At 48.4% G+C, this 27,511-nt stretch overlaps 1 protein-coding gene across 2 annotated transcripts in view; it reads left to right on the top strand.

Moving 5' to 3' along the window:
* Positions 1 to 27,511, top strand: part of LOC140084550 (transcription factor COE3-like) — a 127,299-nt gene that overhangs the window by 69,648 nt on the left and 30,140 nt on the right. The window contains exons 7-10 of one of the 2 annotated variants that reach the window (XM_072126463.1): positions 9,158 to 9,239; positions 14,480 to 14,597; positions 17,891 to 18,021; positions 18,159 to 18,285. In XM_072126463.1, coding sequence (XP_071982564.1) covers positions 9,158 to 9,239; positions 14,480 to 14,597; positions 17,891 to 18,021; positions 18,159 to 18,285 — 458 coding nt within the window. Of the gene's footprint in view, positions 1 to 9,157; positions 9,240 to 14,479; positions 14,598 to 17,887; positions 18,022 to 18,158; positions 18,286 to 27,511 lie in introns of both variants that reach the window. The other variant, XM_072126462.1, reaches the window with a different exon arrangement.

Genomic DNA, 27,511 nt, shown 5'->3' with positions numbered 1-27,511 from the left:
CAGCATTGTGGTCTCCGCACACTGGGGTGGTCCGGGGGGCTCCTCTGTCTGCCTCCTCGGAGCCCCTCTTCTCCCAGTGGTGGTACTCTATGTGAGGTGCTGGTGTCATAGCTATGGATCCCCAGCATTGTGGTCTCCGCACACTGGGGTGGTCCGGGGGTCTCCTCTGTCTGCCTCCTCGGAGCCCCTCTTCTCCCAGTGGTGGTATTATATGTGAGGTGCTGGTGCCATAGCTATGGATCCCCAGCATTGTGGTCTCCGCACACTGGGGTGGTCCGGGGGTCTCCTCTGTCTGCCTCCTCGGAGCCCCTCTTCTCCCAGTGGTGGTATTATATGTGAGGTGCTGGTGCCATAGCTATGGATCCCCAGCATTGTGGTCTCCGCACACTGGGGTGGTCCGGGGGGCTCCTCTGTCTGCCTCCTCGGAGCCCCTCTTCTCCCAGTGGTGGTATGATATGTGAGGTGCTGGTTTCATAGCTATGGATCCCCAGCATTGTGGTCTCCGCACACTGGGGTGGTCCGGGGGGCTCCTCTGTCTGCCTCCTCGGAGCCCCTCTTCTCCCAGTGGTGGTACTCTATGTGAGGTGCTGGTGTCATAGCTATGGATCCCCAGCATTGTGGTCTCCGCACACTGGGGTGGTCCGGGGGGCTCCTCTGTCTGCCTCCTCGGAGCCCCTCTTCTCCCAGTGGTGGTATTATATGTGAGGTGCTGGTGCCATAGCTATGGATCCCCAGCATTGTGGTCTCCGCACACTGGGGTGGTCCGGGGGGCTCCTCTGTCTGCCTCCTCGGAGCCCCTCTTCTCCCAGTGGTGGTATTATATGTGAGGTGCTGGTGCCATAGCTATGGATCCCCAGCATTGTGGTCTCCGCACACTGGGGAGGTCCGGGGGGCTCCTCTGTCTGCCTCCTCGGAGCCCCTCTTCTCCCAGTGGTGGTATTATATGTGAGGTGCTGGTGCCATAGCTATGGATCCCCAGCATTATGGTCTCCGCACATTGGGGAGGTCCGGGGGGCTCCTCTGTCTGCCTCCTCGGAGCCCCTCTTCTCCCAGTGGTGGTATTATATGTGAGGTGCTGGTGCCATAGCTATGGATCCCCAGCATTGTGGTCTCCGCACACTGGGGTGGTCCGGGGGGCTCCTCTGTCTGCCTCCTCGGAGCCCCTCTTCTCCCAGCCCAGCCCCAGTGGTTTAGAGAGTGCGATAAGTGCCCTATCAACATGTTAATCAAATTACTTATGAGCCAAAATTGACGCTTTTCATTAATTATACAAGATTATTCTAATTGCAAATTCAAATTTATTCACTCTGAACAGAAGGTGTTCTGCAGTGTCTGGGGGAATTTGCATATTAAATGGGGAGAGTGGTGGATTATGTATGCTAATTTATGCGTATTGTCTTTATTTTTAACTGGCAGACCATATGCACGGCTGCTGCTTAAGTAGGTGAAGAAGTGGCAGGAGATTCATCGCTGGAGTCTGGGCTGCGGAGCTCCGACATCCGCCGGCATCCGGGGCCCCACCAGCCGCAGCATACATGACCCCGGGCCCCTGCAGGACCATAGGGCCCCCCACCAGCCGCAGCATACATGAGCCCGGGCCCCTGCAGGACCATAGGGCCCCCCACCAGCCCGCAGAATACATGACCCCGGGCCCCTGCAGGACCATAGGGCCCCACCACCACCAGCCCGCAGCATACATGACCTGGCCCCTGCAGGACCATAGGGCCCCCCCACCAGCCCGCAGAATACATGACCTGGGCCCCTGCAGGACCATAGGGCCCCTCACCAGCCGCAGCATACATGACCCCGGGCCCCTGCAGGACCATAGGGCCCCCCCACACACAGCCCGCAGCATACATGACCCCGGGCCCCTGCAGGACCATAGGGCCCCACCACCACCAGCCCTCAGCATACATGACCCCGGGCCCCTGCAGGACCATAGGGCCCCACCACCAGCCCGCAGCATATATGACCCCGGGCCCCTGCAGGACCATAGGGCCCCACCACCACCAGCCCGCAGCATACATGACCCCGGGCCCCTGCAGGACCATAGGGCCCCACCACCACCAGCCCGCAGCATACCTGACCCCGGGCCCCTGCAGGACCATAGGGCCCCACCACCACCAGCCCGCAGCATACATGACCCCGGGCCCCTGCAGGACCATAGGGCCCCACCACCACCAGCCCGCAGCATACATGACCCCAGGCCCCTGCAGGACCATAGGGCCCCCCCCCCCACCCTTCATAGTATACACCGCAGTCTCACTCCGTGTGTGATGAAGGTCCCACAATGCCCGAAAACTTGTATATTTGTTTGGATTGTTAGAACAGACCGGCGCTATATCCGGGAGGGACCACTTACCTTTTGTTTTGTATTCCCACGGTTTGGTCTCCTACGTGAGCACCACATGTGCTTCCAAATCATAGTGTGTGTATTCTACCTTCATCAACCTCTAGAGGCCTGTAATACATGGATACATACACTACTCACACTACATACACTACTCACACTACATACACTACTCACACTACATACACCACATACACTGTACATACACTACATACACCACACACACTACATACACTACATACACTACTCACACTGTACATACACTACATACACTACTCACACTACATACATTGCATACACTGTACATACACTACATACACTGTACATACACTACTCACACTACATACATTACATACACTACATACACTGCTCACAGTACATACACTGCTCACACTGTACATACACTACTCACACTGTACATACACTACACACACTACATACACTACTCACACTACATACACTGCTCACAGTACATACACTGCTCACACTGTACATACACTACTCACACTGTACATACACTACACACACTACATACACTACTCACACTACATACACTGCTCACACTGTACATACACTACACACACTACATACACTACTCACACTACATACACTGCTCACACTGTACATACACTACACACACTACATACACTACTCACACTACATACACTGTACATATACTACATACACTACTCACACTACATACACTGTACATATACTACATACACTACTCACACTACATACACTACATACACTACTCACACTACATACACTGCTCAAACTGTACATACACTACACACACTACATACACTACTCACACTACATACACTGCTCACAGTACATACACTACTCACAGTACATACACTGCTCACACTGTACATACACTACACACACTACATACACTACTCACACTACATACACTGCTCACACTGTACATACACTACACACACTACATACACTACTCACACTACATACACTGTACATATACTACATACACTACTCACACTACATACACTGTACATATACTACATACACTACTCACACTACATACACTACATACACTACTCACACTACATACACTGCTCAAACTGTACATACACTACACACACTACATACACTACTCACACTACATACACTGCTCACACTACATACACTACTCACACTACATACACTACTCACACTGTACATACACTACACACACTACATACACTACTCACACTACATACACTGCTCACACTGTACATACACTACACACACTACATACACTACTCACACTACATACACTGCTCACACTGTACATACACTACACACACTACATACACTACTCACACTACATACATTGTACATATACTACATACACTACTCACACTACATACACTGTACATATACTACATACACTACTCACACTACATACACTGTACATATACTACATACACTACTCACACTACATACACTACATACACTACTCACACTACATACACTGCTCAAACTGTACATACACTACACACACTACATACACTACTCACACTACATACACTGCTCACAGTACATACACTACTCACAGTACATACACTGCTCACACTGTACATACACTACACACACTACATACACTACTCACACTACATACACTGCTCACACTGTACATACACTACACACACTACATACACTACTTACACTACATAAACTGCTCACACTGTACATACACTACACACACTACATGCACTACTCACACTACATACACTGCTCACACTGTACATACACTACACACACTACATACACTACTTACACTACTTACACTACATACACTACATACACTGTACATACACTACATACACTACATACACTACATACACTACTCACACTACATACACTACTCATACTGTACATACACTACTCACACTGTACACACACTACATACACTACTCACACTGTACATACACTACATACACTACTCACACTACATACACCACACACATTACATACACCACACACACACACTGTACATACACTACATACACCACACACACTACATACACCACACACACTGTACATACACTACATACACTACTCACACTACATACACTACTCACACAACATACACTACTCACACAACATACACTATTCACACTTCATACACTACATGCACCACATACACTGTACATATACTACACACACTGTACATACTCTACTCACACAACATACACTACTCACAATGCATACACTACTCACACTACATACACTACATGCACCACATACACTGTACATATACTACACACACTGTACATACTCTACTCATACTGTACATACTCTACTCACACAACATGCACCACACACACTACATACACTACATACACCACACATACATGCACTACTCGCACTATGCAATACACTACAAGCATTACTCAAACTGCACATGCTCTACTCACACTGTACATGCACTTCACCCACTATGTACACTACATGCATTACTCGCACTGTACATGCACCACTTACACTGCAATGTACTAATCACACTGTACATGAATCACACACACTACATGCACTACTCACACTACATGCACTACTCACACTGTACATACACTACACAAACTTTACATACACTACTCATACTATGTACACTACTCACACCGTACATACACTACTCACAGTGTACATACACTAATCACACTACATACACTACTCACAGTGTACATACACTACTCACAGTGTACATACACTACTCACACTACTTACACTACTCACACTACATACACTACTCACACCGTACATACCCTACTCACAGTGTACATATGCTACTCACACTACATACACTACTCACACTACATACACTACTCACACTCTACATACACTACTCACAGTGTACATACACTACTCACACTACTTACACTACTCACACTACATACACTACTCACACCGTACATACCCTACTCACAGTGTACATACGCTACTCACACTACATACACTACTCACACTTAATGTTGGTAATCCAGATGCGCTGTTTGTCAAAACCTCAGTCTTATGCTATCGCCCACCAACCCCATTTACCCCCCTCTCTGGGCGACTCTCCCCCTTTAAGACAATACATGGACACAGCTTTTGACATTGGAATGTTGCTACCACAGCAGCCGATATAATAACAGGTTTATAAATATGCACCATCCCCCACCGGGACCCAGAATACCGGAGTGGCTGGTGATTGCGGCCTAGGGCACGCTGTGTCCCGGTGCTTGGTATGGGGACCGGAGGGCTGTCCTACAGCCTGGCAGCTCTCCAGCAGGTGGTGTGTGCAAGAAATATGGAGGGAGAGGCTGAGGTACTGGTTCTACCTGGGGCAACCCCTGAGTGTCTGTAAGATGAGTCCCTGGGTGATGGATGGGGAGCCCGTGGTGGTAACAGCTGTATCCAGGGATCAGACGGAGGCAATGTTGTGCAAATCAACTCATCGTTCTTTATTGAACAACGGGTAGCAGGCAGCGGCCAGAACGGTCTCACAGCAGATTCTGGTACTGGAGTGGTCATGGAGAAGGTCCTCAGGAATAGTGCACCAGCCTGGTAGTAGATGCTGGGTTAATGGAGATGGAGCTGTGTCCACACTGTGGAAGCTGCAGCTCTGGGTTGGAGTCTCCTGACTCTGGTCCTGGGATTAGGTTCTGTGTCAGTACTGAAGGTGCGCTGTGCTGAGAGTCCTGATGGTAAAGCATGTGCTCTCCTAGAGCTGGTGGTAAAAAAGACGAGCCGGCTCCTGAGAGGAAGCATGAGGTCCAAGCGGCCTGTGCTCCCCCTGCACAGGGGTCTTATCCTCCTGGTCAGGTGGTAGCTCCTCTCCAATCACACTCCAGCTTACAATACAGCCAACTCATTGGTCTATAACTTACACCCACTTAACTATTGCCTGTCCAGGCAGAGGCTACAGCGGCTATTACCTGAGATCCCCCCGCATTATCCCCTGGGGTGAGCTGATCAGGGTCATCAGATGGATCCTGACAGGTAAAGGTTCATATTCGCAACCTCCCCCCTTTCCTATGCATTGGCCGGGGTGTTGCAAATAACAAACGTATATATATATAACATTTTACATGATAACAAGTATAACAATAAATAACAAAGGGTTTTCCTCCCACAAGTTTCTTATGCATGTACTCAGGATAATAAAATATCACGTTCTCTAATTCACTGTTATTAACAAAAATCCAGCGTTTCACAGATATAGTCCCAGCCTGTCACTGTCAGTCCTGCTGGACACTATTTCAGTTGCGCTTAGATTCGACCCTGTAACTTCCATCTTGGATTTCTGTGTGAGATCATGTAGATGAGATTTCTTTCTGTAGCCCCGCCCCCTGCACGGAGCTCAGACACACTGGGGGTCATTTACTAAGGGCCCGATTCGCGTTTTCCCGACGTGTTACCCGAATATTTCCGATTTGCGCCGATTGTACCTGAATTGCCCCGGGATTGTGGCGCACGCGATCGGATTGTGGCGCATCGGCGCCGGCATGCACGCGACCGAAGTCGGGGGGCGTGGCCGAACGAAAACCCGACGTATTCGGAAAAACCGCCGCATTTAAAAACCGAAAAAGTGTCGCTTGGGGAGCGCTTACCTTCACCTGGTCCGAGGTGGTGCATTCCGGCGTGATGAGATGACTTTCAGCGCAGCAGCGCCACCTGGTGGACGGCGGAAGAACTACATTCATAAATCCCGGCCGGACCCGAATCCAGAGCAGAGAACGCGCCGCTGGATCGCGACTGGACCGGGTAAGTAAATGTGCCCTACTGACTGATCACTTCCTGCCAGCACATGGAGAGCAGAGAGAGAGAGCAAACATCAAGCTACAAGGAGATAAGTGACCCGGGGGAAGGGGGAGGCAGGCACATGTCTGTGAGATGTAGCAGAGCTCACCATGTGCTGGGATTATAGCAGTGTATGAACGCTATGTGATGGGATTATAGCAGTGTATGAGCGCTATGTGCCGGGATTATAGCAGTGTATGAACACTATGTGATGGGATTATAGCAGTGTATGAGCACTATGTGATGGGATTATAGCACTGTATGAGCACTATGTGCTGGATTATGGCAGTGTATGAGCACCATGTGCTGGGATTATAGCAGTGTATGAGCACTATGTGCTGGATTATAGCAGTGTATGAGCACTATGTGCTGGATTATAGCAGTGTATGAGCACTATGTGATGGGATTATAGCAGTGTATGAGCACCATGTGCCAGGATTATAGCAGTGTATGACCACTATGTGCTGGAATATAGCAGTGTATGAGCACCATATGCCGGGATTATAGCAGTGTATGAGCACTATGCCGGGATTATAGCGGTGTATGAGCACTAGGTGATGGGATTATAGCAGTGTATGAGCACCATGTGCCAGGATTATAGCAGTGTATGAGCACTATTTGATGGGACTATAGCACTGTATGAGCACTATGTGCTGGATTATGGCAGTGTATGAGCACCATGTGCTGGGATTATAGCAGTGTATGAGCACTATGTGCTGGATTATAGCAGTGTATGAGCACTATGTGCTGGATTATAGCAGTGTATGAGCACTATGTGATGGGATTATAGCAGTGTATGAGCACCATGTGCCAGGATTATAGCAGTGTATGAGCACTATGTGCCGGGATTATAGCAGTGTATGACCACTATGTGCTGGAATATAGCAGTGTATGAGCACCATATGCCGGGATTATAGCAGTGTATGAGCACTTTGCCGGGATTATAGCGGTGTATGAGCACTAGGTGATGGGATTATAGCAGTGTATGAGCACCATGTGCCAGGATTATAGCAGTGTATGACCACTATGTGCTGGAATATAGCAGTGTATGAGCACCATATGCCGGGATTATAGCAGTGTATGAGCACTATGTGATGGGATTATAGCAGTGTATGAGCGCTATGTGATGGGATTATAGCAGTGTATGACCACTATGTGCTGGAATATAGCAGTGTATGAGCACCATGTGCTGGGATTATAGCAGTGTATGGGGCACAGCTATGTGGAGTTGTAATATGCAGGGTATTTGGCAGCTGTGGGTTTGTTACAGTTGCATCCTCTGTGAGCAGCCTGGATCCCAGACTGATACATTGTAGCAAACTTGTAGGATGAATGGCGTCTTGTCAGCTGCTGTGGATTCTTCAGACCTGATTTACTGTAACAAAGCCTCAGCTGTGAGACGCCGGGGTGTAGTGTGCAGGGAGGGTTAGTATAGTAGCGCATGCCCGGTGCAGGGACATATGGCGCACAGGTGGGATATAGGTTGCATTGTTTGTGTATAAACATTGGCGCGCCTCGTCTAGGAGGTATAAACACGTGTGTGGTGCCATATGCCGCTGCCTGGTGCGCCCCCTCCTGGGGACTCCCGGCACATGTATAATTCACAGCTATAAATATTTCATGGCTCCGGAGTCTTTGGGGACGGATCTGTCTGGCTCCGGCTCAGACATTTTCTCTTCCCGTCTCTGCCGTCCTGTGATCCTCCATGTATGACAGCGACACCGTACTGATCCGAGGAGAACAAACAAATATAGATGTGACCCTGTCCTAATGAACATCCCGGGGCTCTAGTGTCTCGTATACATTTGGTGGTCGGCCAGTCACACGTCCCATCTCCTGGCCACGGCTGGTGTCCACTGCTGCCTCCTTGGGTGATCCTCAGTCCATTGCTGCACTAGGATTAGTCTTTTGTAGTTGTCCAGCGTGTTTTATGACGACGCGGCCAGTACTGACTCGTTGTGACGCACTGGTGGGGTGTGAAGCCCTTTTTCTTGGTAAACTCCTTATTCCTTTTTTTTGTAGGTTCTTCTTGAAGTTTTTCTTAAAATGCAACCAGAACTGTTTAAAGAATGCAGGGAATCCACGGGACATGAGGCGATTTCAGGTGAGGTAACCATCAACCTTATTCTACTACCCACTGAGCACCCTGAGAGTGTAGTCACAGGAGCAGGACTCTGGTTCTCTGAGGCAGCAGAGGAGGTGCAGGAGCAGGACTCTGGATCATGATCAGAGGCAGCAGAGGAGGTGCAGGAGCAGGACACGGGATCATGATCAGAGGCAGCAGAGGAGGTGCAGGAGCAGGACTCTGGATCATGATCAGAGGCAGCAGAGGAGGTGCAGGAGCAGGACTCTGGATCATGATCAGAGACGGCAGAGGAGGTGCAGGAGCAGGACACGGGATCATGATCAGAGGCAGCAGAGGAGGTGCAGGAGCAGGACTCTGGATCATGATCAGAGGCAGCAGAGGAGGTGCAGGAGCAGGACTCTGGATCATGATCAGAGGCAGCAGAGGAGGTGCAGGAGCAGGACTCTGGATCATGATCAGAGGCAGCAGAGAAGGTGCAGGAGCAGGACTCTGGATCATGATCAGAGGCAGCAGAGAAGGTGCAGGAGCAGGACTCTGGATCATGATCAGAGGCAGCAGAGAAGGTGCAGAAGCAGGACTCGGGATCATTATCAGAGGCAGCAGAGAAGGTGCAGGAGCAGGACTCTGGATCATGATCAGAGGCAGCAGAGCAGGTGCAGGAGCAGGACTCGGGATCATGATCAGAGGCAGCAGAGAAGGTGCAGGAGCAGGGCTCTGGATCATGATCAGAGGCAGCAGAGGAGGTGCAGGAGCAGGGCTCTGGATCATGATCAGAGGCAGCATAGAAGGTGCAGGAGCAGGACTCGGGATCATTATCAGAGGCAGCAGAGAAGGTGCAGGAGCAGGACTCGGGATCATGATCAGAGGCAGCAGAGAAGGTGCAGGAGCAGGACTCTGGATCATGATCAGAGGCAGCAGAGAAGGTGCAGGAGCAGGACTCTGGATCATGATCAGAGGCAGCAGAGAAGGTGCAGAAGCAGGACTCGGGATCATTATCAGAGGCAGCAGAGAAGGTGCAGGAGCAGGACTCTGGATCATGATCAGAGGCAGCAGAGCAGGTGCAGGAGCAGGACTCGGGATCATGATCAGAGGCAGCAGAGAAGGTGCAGGAGCAGGGCTCTGGATCATGATCAGAGGCAGCAGAGGAGGTGCAGGAGCAGGGCTCTGGATCATGATCAGAAGCAGCAGAGAAGGTGCAGGAGCAGGACTCTGGATCATGATCAGAGGCAGCAGAGAAGGTGCAGGAGCAGGACTCGGGATCATTATCAGAGGCAACAGAGGAGGTGCAGGAGCAGGGCTCTGGATCATAATCAGAGGCAGAAGAGGAGGTGCAGGAGCAGGTCTCTGGATCATGATCAGAGGCAGCAGAGGAGGTCCCGGAGCAGGGCTCTGGATCGTGATCAGAGACATCAGAGAAGGTGCAGGAGCAGGACTCTGGATCATGATCAGAGGCAGCAGAGAAGGTGCAGGAGCAGGACTCTGGATCATGATCAGAGGCAGCAGAGGAGGCGCAGGAGCAGGAATCTGGATCATGATCAGAGACGGCAGAGAAGGTGCAGGAGCAGGACTCGGGATCATTATCACAGGCAGCAGAGAAGGTGCAGGACTCTGGATCATGATCAGAGGCAGCAGAGAAGGTGCAGGAGCAGGACTCTGGATCATGATCAGAAGCAGCAGAGAAGGTGCTGGAGCAGGACTCTGGATCATGATCAGAGGCAGCAGAGAAGGTGCAGGAGCAGGACTCTGGATCATGATCAGAAGCAGCAGAGCAGGTGCAGGAGCAGGGCTCTGGATCATGATCAGAGGCAGCAGAGAAGGTGCAGGAGCAGGACTCTGGATCATGATCAGAGGCAGCAGAGGAGGTGCAGGAGCAGGGCTCTGGATCATGATCAGAGGCAGCAGAGGAGGTGCAGGAGCAGGGCTCTGGATCATGATCAGAAGCAGCAGAGCAGGTGCAGGAGCAAGACTCTGCATCATGATCAGAGGCAGCAGAGGAGGTGCAGGAGCAGGGCTCTGGATCATGATCAGAGGCAGCAGAGGAGGTGCAGGAGCAGGGCTCTGGATCATGATCAGAGGCAGAAGAGGAGGTGCAGGAGCAGGTCTCTGGATCATGATCAGAGGCAGCAGAGGAGGTGCCGGAGCAGGGCTCTGGATCGTGATCAGAGACAGCAGAGAAGGTGCAGGAGCAGGACTCAGGATCATGATCAGAGGCAGCAGAGAAGGTGCAGGAGCAGGACTCTGGATCATTATCAGAGGCAGCAGAGCAGGTGCAGGAGCAGGACTCGGGATCATGATCAGAGGCAGCAGAGAAAGTGCAGGAGCAGGACTCTGGATCATGATCAGAAGCAGCAGAGAAGGTGCAGGAGCAGGACTCTGGATCATGATCAGAGGCAGCAGAGGAGGTGCAGGAGCAGGACTCTGGATCATGATCAGAGGCAGCAGGGGAGGTGCAGGAGCAGGGCTCTGGATCATGATCAGAGACGGCAGAGGAGGTGCAGGAGCAGGACTCTGGATCATTATCAGAGGCAGCAGAGAAGGTGCAGGAGCAGGACTCTGGATCATGATCAGAGACGGCAGAGGAGGTGCAGGAGCAGGACTCTGGATCATGATCAGAGGCAGCAGAGGAGGTGCAGGAGCAGGACTCTGTATCATGATCAGAGACAGCAGAGGAGGTGCAGGAGCAGGACTCTGGATCAGGATCAGAAGCAGCAGAGAAGGTGCAGGAGCAGGACTCGGGATCATGATCAGAGACAGCAGAGGAGGTGCATGAGCAGGACTCTGGATCATGATCAGAGACGGCAGAGGAGGTGCAGGAGCAGGACTCTGGATCATGATCAGAGGCAGCAGAGGAGGTGCAGGAGCAGGACTCTGGATCATGATCAGAGGCAGCAGAGGAGGTGCAGGAGCAGGACTCTGGATCATGATCAGAAGCAGCAGAGGAGGTGCAGGAGCAGGACTCTGGATCATGATCAGAAGCAGCAGAGAAGGTGCAGGAGCAGGACTCAGGATCATGATCAGAGACGGCAGAGGAGGTGCAGGAGCAGGACTGTGTAGGAGTGGTAGGGCTGTGGATAAGGACCAGATATAGCATATTAAGTACAGTAGCGGAACTGTGTAGGTGTAGAAGGTGCAGAACCAGGACTGTGGATCAGGATCAGATATAGTAGTGGAGGAGCAGGACTGTGGATCAGACATTGGATGTAGCAGAGGAGGTAGGGGAGCAGGACTGTGGATCAGGCATCGGATGGAGCAGAGGAGGTGGGGGAGCAGGACTGTGGATCAGGCATCGGATGGAGCAGAGGAGATGGGGAGCAGGACTATGGATCAGGCATCGGATGGAGCAGTGGAGGTGGGGGAGCAGGACTGTGGATCAGGCATCGGATGGAGCAGAGGAGATGGGGAGCAGGACTATGGATCAGGCATCGGATGGAGCAGAGGAGGTGGGGGAGCAGGACTGTGGATCAGGCATCGGATGGAGCAGAGGAGATGGGGAGCAGGACTATGGATCAGGCATCGGATGGAGCAGAGGAGGTAGGGGAGCAGGACTATGGATCAAGAATCGGATGGAGCAGAGGAAGTGGAGGAGCAGGACTGTGGATCAGGCATCGGATGGAGTAGAGGAGGTGGAGGAGCAGGACTGTGAATCAGGCATCGGATGGAGCAGAGGAAGTGGAGGAGCAGGACTGTGGATCAGGATCAGAGGCAGCAGAGAAGGTGTAGGAGCAGGACTGTGGTTTAGGATCGAATGCTGCAGAGGAGGTGTAGGAGCAGGACTGTGGATCAGGATTACATGCTGCAGAGGGGGTGTAGGAGCAGGACTGTGGATCAGGATTACATGCTGCAGAGGGGGTGTAGGAGCAGGACTGTGGATCAGGATTAGTAGAATAAGTTAATTGGGAGCTCCCTGTGATCTTGTGTACATGCAGACTACTACTAGAGGGAAACAAGTTCTTTCTTTGTACAGTATATGAATATCACTCCCCACTATGTACGCTGCATGACGGGCTATCACCACTATGTGCCTGATTATCTCTGCTCCATGTGTGCAGTGCTGGAAGGGTTAAGTCCCAGGGACACGGCTCGCTGGATGTAACAAGGAACTTCAGCTATTTTCTCACAGCGGGGGTCCTCTGCTCATTAGGGGGCTCCTTAAAGAGCTGATAATTATAACATCCTAACGTGATTAGCTCCCACTTCATTTACATTCCTCCATGGTGGAGACACCCGCCAGATATGTACCTAGATATACACCCGCCAGATATGTACCTAGATATACACCCGGTGCTGTACCCAGATATACACCCGGTGCTGTACCCAGATATACACCCGGTGCTGTACCTAGATATACACCCGGTGCTGTACCCAGATATACACCCGGTGCTGTACCCAGATATACACCCGGTGCTGTACCTAGATATACACCCGGTGCTGTACCCAGATATACACCCGGTGCTGTACCCAGATATACACCCGGTGCTGTACCCAGATATACACCCGGTGCTGTGCCCAGATATACACCCGGTGCTGTGTCAAAATATACACCCGTTGTTGTACCCAGATAGACGCCCGGTGGTGTACCCAGATATACACCCGGTGCTGTACCCAGATATACACCCGGTGCTGTACCCAGATATACACGTGGTGCTGTACCCAGATATACACGTGGTGCTGTACCCAGATATACCCCCAGTGCTGTACCCAAATATACACCCGGTGCTGTACCAAGATATATACCCGGTGCTGTGCCCAGATATACACCCGGTGCTGTACCCAGATATACACCTGTTGTTGTACCCAGATAGACGCCCGTTGCTGTACCCAGATATATACCCGGTGCTGTACCCAGATATACACCCGGTGCTGTTCCCAGATATACACCCGGTGCTGTACCCAGATATACACCCGGTGCTGTACCCAGATATGCACCCGGTGCTGTACCAAGATATACACCCGGTGCTGTACCAAGATATACACCCGGTGCTGTACCAAGATATACACCCGGTGCTGTGCCCAGATATACACCCGGTGCTGTGCCCAGTTATATACCCGGTGCTGTACCCAGATATACACCCGTTGTTGTACCCAGATATACACCCGGTGCTATACCCAGATATACACCCGTTGTTGTACCCAGATAGACGCCCGTTGCTATACCCAGATATACACCCGGTGCTGTACCCAGATATAAGCCCGGTGCTGTACCCCGATATATACCCAGCAGTTTTCCCCCTACAATCCATTATTGTGTTATATTACAGGTGGTGGTTTCCACAACGGTGAATGTGGATGGACATGTCCTCGCAGTGTCAGATAATATGTTTGTACATAATAACTCCAAACATGGACGCCGCGCCCGCAGGCTGGACCCCTCCGAAGGTGTGTCTGTATATTTCAGTCTATTCTGCAGTAATATTGGGCTGTGTAATAGCAGGAGTACATATAATATGGTGGTGGTCTGGAGGTACATCAAGTATTCGGAGAACGGGGTGTGATGGAAGTATGCTGGGAGCAGGGTGTGATGGGAGTATCCAGGGAGCGGGGTGTGATGGGAGTATGCCGGGAGCGGGGTGTGATTGGAGTATGCCGGGAGCGGGGTGTGATGGGAGTATGCCGGGAGCGGGGTGTGATTGGAGTATGCCGGGAGCGGGGTGTGATGGGAGGATGCCGGGAGAAGGGTGTGATGGGAGTATCCTGGGAGCAGGGTGTGATGGGAGTATGTCGGGAGCAGGGTGTGATGGGAGTATGCCGAGAGCAGGGAGTGATGGGAGTATGCCGAGAGCAGGGAGTGATGGGAGTATGTCGGGAGCAGGGTGTGATGGGAGGATGCCGGGAGCGGGGTGTGATTGGAGTATGCCGGGAGCGGGGTGTGATTGGAGTATGCCGGGAGCGGGGTGTGATTGGAGTATGCCGGGAGCATGGTGTGATGGGAGTATTCCGGGAGCGGGGTGTGATGGGAGTATGCCGGGAGCGGGGTGTGATGGGAGTATGCCGGGAGCAGGGTGTGATGGGAGTATCCAGGGAGCGGGGTGTGATGGGAGTATGCCTGGAGCGGGGTGTGATGGGAGTATGCCAGGAGCAGGGTTTGATGGTAGTATGCCAGGAGCAGGGTGTGATGGGAGTATCCCGGGAGCAGGGTGTGATGGGAGTATCCCGGGAGCAGGGTGTGATGGGAGTATCCCAGGAGCGGGGTGTGATGGGAGTATGCAGGGAGCGGGGTGTGATGGGAGTATGCCAAGAGCAGGGTGTGATTGGAGTATCCCGGGAGCGTGGTGTGATGGGAGTATCCCAGGAGCAGGGTATGATGGGAGTATCCCGGGAGCAGGGTGTGATGGGAGTATCCCAGGAGCAGGGTGTGATGGCAGTATGCCGGGAGCAGGGTGTGATGGGAGTATCCCAGTAGCAGGGTGTGATGGGAGTATTCAGGGAGCGGGGTGTGATGGGAGGATGCCGGGAGCAGGGTGTGATGGGAGTATCCCGGGAGCAGGGTGTGATGGGAGTATGCCGGGAGCGGGGTGTGATGGGAGTATGCCGGGAGCGGGGTGTGATGGGAGTATCCCAGGAGCAGGGTGTGATGGGAGTATGCCGGGAGCAGGGTGTGATGGGAGTATCCCAGGAGCAGGGTGTGATGGGAGTATCCCAGGAGCAGGGTGTGATGGGAGTATCCCAGGAGCAGGGTGTGATGGGAGTATCCCAGGAGCAGGGTGTGATGGGAGTATCCCAGGAGCAGGATGTGATGGGAGGATGGCGGGAGCGGGGTGTGATGGGAGTATCCTGGGAGCAGGGTGTGATGGGAGTATGCTGGGAGTGGGTGTGATGGGAGGATGCCGGGAGCAGGGTGTGATGGGAGTATCCTGGGAGCAGGGTGTGATGGGAGCATCCCAGGAGCAGGGTGTGATGGGAGTATCCCGGGAGCGGGGTGTGATGGGAGGATGCCGGGAGCAGGGTGTGATGGGAGGATGCCGGGAGCAGGGTGTGATGGGAGTATCCTGGGAGCAGGGTGTGATGGGAGTATCCCGGGAGCGGAGTGTGATGGGAGTATCCCGGGAGCGGAGTGTGATGGGAGGATGCCGGGAGCAGGGTGTGATGGGAGTATCCTGGGAGCAGGGTGTGATGGGAGAATCCCGGGAGCGGGGTGTGATGGGAGTATCCTGGGAGCAGGGTGTGATGGGAGTATGCTGGGAGCAGGGTGTGATGGGAGTATGTCGGGAGCGGGGTGTGATGGGAGGATGCCGGGAGCAGGGTGTAATGGGAGTATTCTGGGAGCAGGGTGTGATGGGAGTATGCTGGGAGCGGGGTGTGATGGGAGTATCCTGGGAGCAGGGAGTGATGGGAGTATGCTGGGAGCAGGGTGTGATGGGAGTATGCTGGGAGCAGGGTGTGATGGGAGTATGCCGAGAGCAGGGAGTGATGGGAGTATCCTGGGAGCGGGGTGTGATGGGAGGATGCCGGGAGCAGGGTGTGATGGGAGTATGCCGGGAGCGGGGTGTGATGGGAGTATGCCGGGAGCGGGGTGTGATGGGAGTATCCTGGGAGCGGGGTGTGATGGGAGTATGCTGGGAGCAGGGTGTGATGGGAGTATGCCGAGAGCAGGGAGTGATGGGAGTATCCTGAGAGCAGGGAGTGATGGGAGTATGCCGAGAGCAGGGAGTGATGGGAGTATGCCGAGAGCAGGGAGTGATGGGAGTATCCTGGGAGCGGGGTGTGATGGGAGGATGCCGGGAGCAGGGTGTGATGGGAGTATGCCGGGAGCGGGGTGTGATGGGAGTATGCCGGGAGCGGGGTGTGATGGGAGTATCCTGGGAGCGGGGTGTGATGGGAGTATGCTGGGAGCAGGGTGTGATGGGAGTATGCCGGGAGCAGGGTGTGATGGGAGTATGCCGAGAGCAGGGAGTGATGGGAGTATGCCGAGAGCAGGGAGTGATGGGAGTATGCCGGGAGCAGGGTGTGATGGGAGTATGCCGGGAGCAGGGTGTGATGGGAGTATGCCGAGAGCAGGGAGTGATGGGAGTATGCCGAGAGCAGGGAGTGATGGGAGTATCCTGAGAGCAGGGAGTGATGGGAGTATGCCGAGAGCAGGGAGTGATGGGAGTATGCCGAGAGCAGGGAGTGATGGGAGTATGCCGGGAGCAGGGTGTGATGGGAGTATGCCGAGAGCAGGGAGTGATGGGAGTATGCCGAGAGCAGGGAGTGATGGGAGTATGCCGGGAGCAGGGTGTGATGGGAGTATGCCGAGAGCAGGGTGTGATGGGAGTATGCCGGGAGCAGGGTGTAATGGGAGTATCCTGGGAGCAGGGTGTGATGGGAGTATGCTGGGAGCGGGGTGTGATGGGAGTATCCCGGGAGCGGGGTGTGATGGGAGGATGCTGGGAGCAGGGTGTGATGGGAGTATGCCGGGAGCAGGGTGTCATGGGAGTATCCTGGGAGCTCGGAGACGTATTCTGGAAATCTCATTCGTATGATTTAATTTGTTTGCTTAAGTTTTTGATTGTTTTGCCTTCTAATAAAACTGTTTAATAATGAAGATGTGACATTCCAGATAACAGGAATAACATTTCTACAATATTAATCTTGACTCAGTGTATTTATAGCACAGAGCACAGCAGTGTGAGGACATTCATTGTGTAACATTATCTCTTCTGCCCCCCCCCCCACCTTTCTCCATAAAGCAGCCACTCCCTGCATCAAGGCCATTAGTCCAAGTGAAGGCTGGACCACTGGCGGGGCCACCGTCATCCTCATAGGGGACCACTTCTTTGATGGTCTGCAGGTGGTGTTTGGCACCATGTTGGTCTGGAGTGAGGTAAGTCACCACCCGGCTCCATGTTATTTTTGTATCTTGTACCATAATCAGAGGGATCATCTTCTTGAGAACTTTCTACGGAAGGTTATGTTCATATGATCTTATCCATAAAGATAGATCTTTTGATTTCTCCACAGTTGATTACCCCCCATGCCATCCGAGTGCAGACGCCCCCTAGACACATCCCTGGGGTGGTGGAGGTCACCCTGTCCTACAAATCCAAGCACTTCTGTAAAGGGGCTCCTGGTCGATTTGTCTACACAGGTGAGAACATCTCTGCAGAACCTGAAAGAGTCACACAGGCATGTATGCTATCCAGAGAGCAAATGTATGTTAATGAAAATTCTGCCCCCTATGTACAGGAGTATAACTACTATAATACTGCCCCCTATGTACAGGAATATAACTACTATAATACTGCCCCCTATGTACAGGAATATAACTACTATAATACTGCCCCCTATGTACAGGAATATAACTACTATAATACTGCCCCTATGTACAGGAATATAACTACTATAATACTGCCCCCTATGTACAAGAATATAACTACTATAATACTGCCCCCTATGTACAAGAATATAACTACTATAATACTGCCCCCTATGTACAAGAATATAACTACTATAATACTGCCCCCTATGTACAGGAATATAACTACTATAATACTGCCCCCCATGTACAAGAATATAACTACTATAATACTGCCCTCTATGTACAAGAATATAACTACTATACTACTGCCCCCTATGTACAGGAATATAACTACTATACTACTGCCCCCTATGTACAGGGATATAACTACTATAATCCTGCCTCTTATGTACAGGAATATAACTACTATAATCCTGCCTCCTATGTACAGGAATATAACTACTATAATACCGCCCCCTATGTACAGGAATATAACTACTATAATACTGCCTCCTATGTACAGGAATATAACTACTATAATACTGCCCCTATGTACATGAATATAACTACTATAATACTGCCTCCTATGTACAAGAATATAACTACTATAATACTGCCCCCTATGTACAGGAGTATAACTACTATAATACTGCCCCCTATGTACAGGGATATAACTACTATAATACTGCCCCCTATGTACAAGAATATAACTACTATAATACTGCCCCCTATGTACAGGAATATAACTACTATAATACTGCCCCCCATGTACAAGGATATAACTGCTATAATACTGCTCCCTATGTACAGGAATATAACTACTATAATACTGCCTCCTATGTACAGGAATATATCTACTATAATACTGCCCCTATGTATATGAATATAACTACTATAATACTGCCCCCTATGTACAGGAATATAACTACTATAATACTGCCCCCTATGTACAGGAATATAACTACTATAATACTGCCTCCTATGTACAAGAATATAACTACTATAATACTGCCCCCTATGTACAGGAATATAACTACTATAATACTACCCCCTATGTACAGGAGTATAACTACTATAATACTGCCCCCTATGTACAAGAATATAACTACTATAATACTGCCCCCTATGTACAGGAATATACCTACTATAATACTGCCCCCTATGTACAGGAATATAACTACTATAATACTACCCCCTATGTACAGGAATATAACTACTATAATACTACCCCCTATGTACAAGAATATAACTACTATAATACTGCCTCCTATGTACAAGAATATAACTACTATAATACTGCCCCCTATGTACAGGAGTATAACTACTATAATACTGCCCCCTATGTACAGGGATATAACTACTATAATACTGCCCCCTATGTACAAGAATATAACTACTATAATACTGCCCCCTATGTACAGGAATATAACTACTATAATACTGCCCCCTATGTACAGGAGTATAACTACTATAATACTGCCCCCTATGTACAGGAATATATCTACTATAATACTGCCCCTATGTATATGAATATAACTACTATAATACTGCCCCTATGTATATGAATATAACTACTATAATACTGCCTCCTATGTACAAGAATATGACTACTATAATACTGCCCCCTATGTACAAGAATATAACTACTATAATACTGCCCCCTATGTACAAGAATATAACTACTATAATACTGCCCCCTATGTACAGGGATATAACTACTATAATACTGCCCCCTATGTACAAGAATATAACTACTATAATACTGCCTCCTATGTACAAGAATATAACTACTATAATACTGTCCCCTATGTTCAGGGATATAACTATTATAATACTGCCCCCTATGTACAGGAATATAACTACTATAATACTGCCCCCTATGTACAAGAATATAACTACTATAATACTGCCCCCTATGTACAGGAATATAACTACTATAATACTGCCCCCTATGTACAGGAGTATAACTACTATAATACTGCCCCCTATGTACAAGAATATAACTACTATAATACTGCCCCCTATGTACAGGAATATACCTACTATAATACTGCCCCCTATGTACAGGAATATAACTACTATAATACTACCCCCTATGTACAGGGATATAACTACTATAATCCTGCCTCCTATGTACAGGAATATAACTACTATAATCCTGCCTCCTATGTACAGGAATATAACTACTATAATACCGCCCCCTATGTACAGGAATATAACTACTATAATACCGCCCCCTATGTACAGGAATATAACTACTATAATACTGCCTCCTATGTACAAGAATATAACTACTATAATACTGCCTCCTTTGTACAGAAATATAACTACTATAATACCGCCCCCTATGTACAAGAATATAACTACTATAATACTGCTCTCTATGTACAGGAATATAACTACTATAATACTGCTCCCTATGTACAGGAATATAACTACTATAATACTGCCCCCCTATGTACAGGAATATAACTACTATAATACTACCCCCTATGTACAGGAATATAACTACTATAATACTGCCCCCTATGTACAGGAATATAACTACTATAATACTGCCCCTATGTATATGAATATAACTACTATAATACTGCCTCCTATGTACAAGAATATAACTACTATAATACTGCCCCCTATGTACAGGAATATAACTACTATAATACTGCCCCCTATGTACAGGAGTATAACTACTATAATACTGCCCCCTATGTACAAGAATATAACTACTATAATACTGCCCCCTATGTACAGGAATATAACTACTATAATACTGCCCCTATGTACATGATTATAACTACTATAATACTGCCTCCTATGTACAAGAATATAACTACTATAATACTGCCCCCTATGTACAGGAGTATAACTACTATAATACTGCCCCCTATGTACAGGAATATAACTACTATAATACTGCCCCCCATGTACAAGGATATAACTGCTATAATACTGCCCCCTATGTACAGGAATATAACTACTATAATACTGCCCCCTATGTACAGGAATATATCTACTATAATACTGCCCCTATGTATATGAATATAACTACTATAATACTGCCCCCTATGTACAGGAATATAACTACTATAATACTGCCCCCTATGTACAGGAATATAACTACTATAATACTGCCTCCTATGTACAAGAATATAACTACTATAATACTGCCCCCTATGTACAGGAATATAACTACTATAATACTACCCCCTATGTACAGGAGTATAACTACTATAATACTGCCCCCTATGTACAAGAATATAACTACTATAATACTGCCCCCTATGTACAGGAATATACCTACTATAATACTGCCCCCTATGTACAGGAATATAACTACTATAATACTACCCCCTATGTACAGGAATATAACTACTATAATACTACCCCCTATGTACAAGAATATAACTACTATAATACTGCCTCCTATGTACAAGAATATAACTACTATAATACTGCCCCCTATGTACAGGAGTATAACTACTATAATACTGCCCCCTATGTACAGGGATATAACTACTATAATACTGCCCCCTATGTACAAGAATATAACTACTATAATACTGCCCCCTATGTACAGGAATATAACTACTATAATACTGCCCCCCATGTACAAGGATATAACTGCTATAATACTGCTCCCCATGTACAGGAATATAACTACTATAATACTGCCTCCTATGTACAGGAATATATCTACTATAATACTGCCCCTATGTATATGAATATAACTACTATAATACTGCCCCCTATGTACAGGAATATAACTACTATAATACTGCCCCCTATGTACAGGAATATAACTACTATAATACTGCCTCCTATGTACAAGAATATAACTACTATAATACTGCCCCCTATGTACAGGAATATAACTACTATAATACTACCCCCTATGTACAGGAGTATAACTACTATAATACTGCCCCCTATGTACAAGAATATAACTACTATAATACTGCCCCCTATGTACAGGAATATACCTACTATAATACTGCCCCCTATGTACAGGAATATAACTACTATAATACTACCCCCTATGTATAGGAATATAACTACTATAATACTACCCCCTATGTACAAGAATATAACTACTATAATACTGCCTCCTATGTACAAGAATATAACTACTATAATACTGCCCCCTATGTACAAGAATATAACTACTATAATACTGCCCCCTATGTACAGGAATATAACTACTATAATACTGCCCCCCATGTACAAGGATATAACTGCTATAATACTGCTCCCTATGTACAGGAATATAACTACTATAATACTGCCTCCTATGTACAGGAATATATCTACTATAATACTGCCCCTATGTATATGAATATAACTACTATAATACTGCCCCCTATGTACAGGAATATAACTACTATAATACTGCCCCCTATGTACAGGAATATAACTACTATAATACTGCCTCCTATGTACAAGAATATAACTACTATAATACTGCCCCCTATGTACAGGAATATAACTACTATAATACTACCCCCTATGTACAGGAGTATAACTACTATAATACTGCCCCCTATGTACAAGAATATAACTACTATAATACTGCCCCCTATGTACAGGAATATACCTACTATAATACTGCCCCCTATGTACAGGAATATAACTACTATAATACTACCCCCTATGTACAGGAATATAACTACTTTAATACTACCCCCTATGTACAAGAATATAACTACTATAATACTGCCTCCTATGTACAAGAATATAACTACTATAATACTGTCCCCTATGTACAGGGATATAACTATTATAATACTGCCCCCTATGTACAGGAATATAACTACTATAATACTGCCCTCTATGTACTAGAATATAACTACTATAATACTGCCCCCTATGTACATGGATATAACTACTATAATACTGCTCCCTATGTACAGGAATATAACTACTATAATACTGCCCCCTATGTACAGGAATATAACTACTATAATACCGCCCCCTATGTACAAGAATATAACTACTATAATACTGCCCCCTATGTACAGGAATATAACTACTATAATACTGCCCCCTATGTACAGGAATATAACTACTATAATACTGCCCCTATGTACAGGAATATAACTACTATAATACCGCCCCCTATGTACAAGAATATAACTACTATAATACTGCCCCCTATGTACAGGGATATAACTACTATAATACTGCCCCCTATGTACAAGAATATAACTACTATAATACTGCCCCCTATGTACAGGAATATAACTACTATAATACTGCCCCCCATGTACAAGGATATAACTGCTATAATACTGCTCCCTATGTACAGGAATATAACTACTATAATACTGCCTCCTATGTACAGGAATATATCTACTATAATACTGCCCCTATGTATATGAATATAACTACTATAATACTGCCCCCTATGTACAGGAATATAACTACTATAATACTGCCCCCTATGTACAAGAATATAACTACTATAATACTGCCTCCTATGTACAAGAATATAACTACTATAATACTGCCCCCTATGTACAGGAATATAACTACTATAATACTACCCCCTATGTACAGGAGTATAACTACTATAATACTGCCCCCTATGTACAAGAATATAACTACTATAATACTGCCCCCTATGTACAGGAATATAACTACTATAATACTGCCCCCTATGTAGAAGAATATAACTACTATAATACTGCTCCCTATGTACAGGAATATAACTACTATAATACTGCCCCCTATGTACAGGAATATAACTACTATAATACTGCCCCCTATGTACAGGAATTTAACTACTATAATACTGCCCCCTATGTACAGGAATATAACTACTATAATACTGCCCCCTATGTACAGGAATATAACTACTATAATACTGCCCCCTATGTACAGGAATATAACTACTATAATACTGCCCCCTATGTACAAGAATATAACTACTATAATACTACCCCCTATGTACAGGAATATAACTACTATAATACTGCCCCCTATGTACAGGAATATAACTACTATAATACTGCCCCCTATGTACAAGAATATAACTACTATAATACTACCCCCTATGTACAGGAATATAACTACTATAATACTACCCCCTATGTACAAGAATATAACTACTATAATACTGCCCCCTATGTACAGGAATATAACTACTATAATACTGCCCCCTATGTACAGGAATATAACTACTATAATACTGCCCCCTATGTACAGGAATATAACTACTATAATACTACCCCCTATGTACAGGAATATAACTACTATAATACTGCCCCCTATGTACAGGAATATAACTACTATAATACTGCCCCCTATGTACAGGAATATAACTACTATAATACTGCCCCATATGTACAAGAATATAACTACTATAATACTGCCCCCTATGTACAGGAATATAACTACTATAATACTACCCCCTATGTACAGGAATATAACTACTATAATACTGCCCCCTATGTACAGGAATATAACTACTATAATACTGCCCCCTATGTACAGGAATATAACTACTATAATACTGCCCCCTATGTACAGGAATATAACTACTATAATACTGCCCCTATGTACAGGAATATAACTACTATAATACTGCCCCCTATGTACAGGAATATAACTACTATAATACTGCCCCCCTATGTACAAGAATATAACTACTATAATACTGCTCCCTATGTACAGGGATATAACTACTATAATCCTTCCTCCTAGAGGTGAGGTTGTGTGCTAGTTGAGCTCCTGATCTCTCTGGATTTCTGGAGATAGCCCAGGGCGGGGCCACCCTGGGCGGGGAAGCTCCCCATGCAAGGCCCAGGCTCCAAGGCCTAATCTGTTAAACAATACCCAGACAACTATAGCAAGGGATGAAAATGCCATTGTTGCCAAGAATGAAACCAGTGTCTGCAGTAATGTCCAGAAAGTTTGTATGGATAAAGAAGCAGTGAAAAGCAGGAACCTGGAGAAACCTGCCTGTGCGAGTGTTGTATCATCTGAGAGCAAAAGTAAAGTGATGGAAAGTTCTAAGGCAAGTTACATCCAGAGTGGGAAGCAAACTCCATTGCAAGCCTCAGGTGGACAATCCACCTCCACCCCGGGCAGGCAGAGGAGGACATCACTAGAGAGGCAGACCATCCAGGAGAACCTGCAGCAGAGTGTGGTGTTTCCTTCTGAGCGCACCAGGTCTGGGGGCCTGCAGGCTGTGAAGGAGAGCAAAAGCGGCCAAGAAGGAAAAACTAAAGGTGCTACCACAGTTGTGTCTGCAAGACCTCCGGACACTAAGTCTCAGGACTCTGCACCAAAATCTCAGGGTCCGGTCCCAGGAAAGATCATTCATGGTGTGTCTACAGGATCCAGGCCTGCAAGCAAGCAGCACTCCAGCAGCAAACTGCAGCCCCCATCACCGGAGCTCCAGCTGGCCGCTCAGATCCCAGCACTGGTGAGGAAAATGGAGACACTCAAAAAGCAAAAACTGCACCTGCAAAAACAGATAGACTGCACATACAGACTGAAGGCAGCAAACCCCGGGAAGCAGAACCTGCTGGATAACAAGCTGGACTCCCTGGCCAAACAGCTTTCTGACATTGTGAGGGAGATGGAGGCTGTTATTGACCAAATGGGACCAGTTGGAGAGACCTACAGGAACCAGCAGAGGTTTGACAAGATGTCTGCATCAACATCCAGGTCTGAGAGCCAGCAGTCCCATGTAAGGCCAGTACTGCAGCCAGCAACTCTTCTTTTTGAGGAGGGGGAAGTATACAAAAGAAGACAACATCAACACGGTGAGGTACTACAAGTCTCAGCAACCCTTGGTGAGGCACCACAAGTCCCAGCAGTAAGTGGACCTGATGACAGCAGTGAAGTTGTGCAAACACCACAAGTCTCAGGAGGCAGCAAACTGCAGGAGGACTCAGGACTCGCACCTGAAGGTAACACCTTAGCACCTCAGGGTGTCTGTTCTCAGGACTTTGCTGTGCAGGATGTTTCTGGGGAGGACATTCAGGACTGTGATCTGCAAGGGGTTAATGCTGATATTGATGATGCTGCTGCTGATGTGCCTAATATTGTGGTTGCTGTTTCTGATATGTCTGATGTTTCTGTGCATAATAATGTCCCAGCTGAGGAGTCATCTCCAGTGCAGTCTATGGCAGCTGGTGACACAGATAGCACTGATGTTGTTGTGGAGGGTGAGGGACAATCTACAGCTGAGGAGTTCCCCCCACTAGTCACACCACAGGCAGCAGTGCCCCATGGTCAGGGTGGTCAGCAGCCCCATGGTCAGGGTGGTCAGCAGCCCCATGGTCAGGGTGGTCAGCAGCCCCATGGTCAGGGTGGTCAGCAGCCCCATGGTCAGGGTGGTCAGCAGCCCCATGGTCAGGGTGGTCAGCAGCCCCATGGTCAGGGTGGTCAGCAGCCCCATGGTCAGGGTGGTCAGCAGCCCCATGGTCAGGGTGGTCAGCAGCCCCATGGTCAGGGTGGTCAGCAGCCCCATGGTCAGGGTGGTCAGCAGCCCCATGGTCAGGGTGGTCAGCAGCCCCATGGTCAGGGTGGTCAGCAGCCCCATGGTCAGGGTGGTCAGCAGCCCCATGGTCAGGGTGGTCAGCAGCCCCATGGTCAGGGTGGTCAGCAGCCCCATGGTCAGGGTGGTCAGCAGCCCCATGGTCAGGGTGGTCAGCAGCCCCATGGTCAGGGTGGTCAGCAGCCCCATGGTCAGGGTGGTCAGCAGCCCCATGGTCAGGGTGGTCAGCAGCCCCATGGTCCGGGTGGTCAGCAGGGCCCTAGTGCAGATGGTCCACAGCCCACACATCCCCCACAGCCGGACAGGGGTCAGTCATCAGGTAATGCATGGAGTCGGGGTTCCCCATTTTTCTCCTCAAATACCAGCTATACCGGCCAGGCCTTCAAGAGGAGAAATGTTGTCAGGTTTAGGCATAGAGGGGCTAAGGAGGATCTGCCTGACAGGAGGCATGTGGTCAGGGACATGTTGTGCACCCAGATGGGTTTCCAGCCAGCCGACATCCTGGCCGTAATAAATCTGCCTGAGGGCGCGTTCACACGTTGCGTTTTGATTGCGTTTTCATTCCGTTTGAAA

This window comes from Engystomops pustulosus, chromosome 1 (genome assembly GCF_040894005.1).
Source record: "Engystomops pustulosus chromosome 1, aEngPut4.maternal, whole genome shotgun sequence".
Lineage (NCBI taxonomy): Eukaryota > Metazoa > Chordata > Amphibia > Anura > Leptodactylidae > Engystomops > Engystomops pustulosus.
This window is presented reverse-complemented; position numbering and strand designations above follow the sequence as displayed.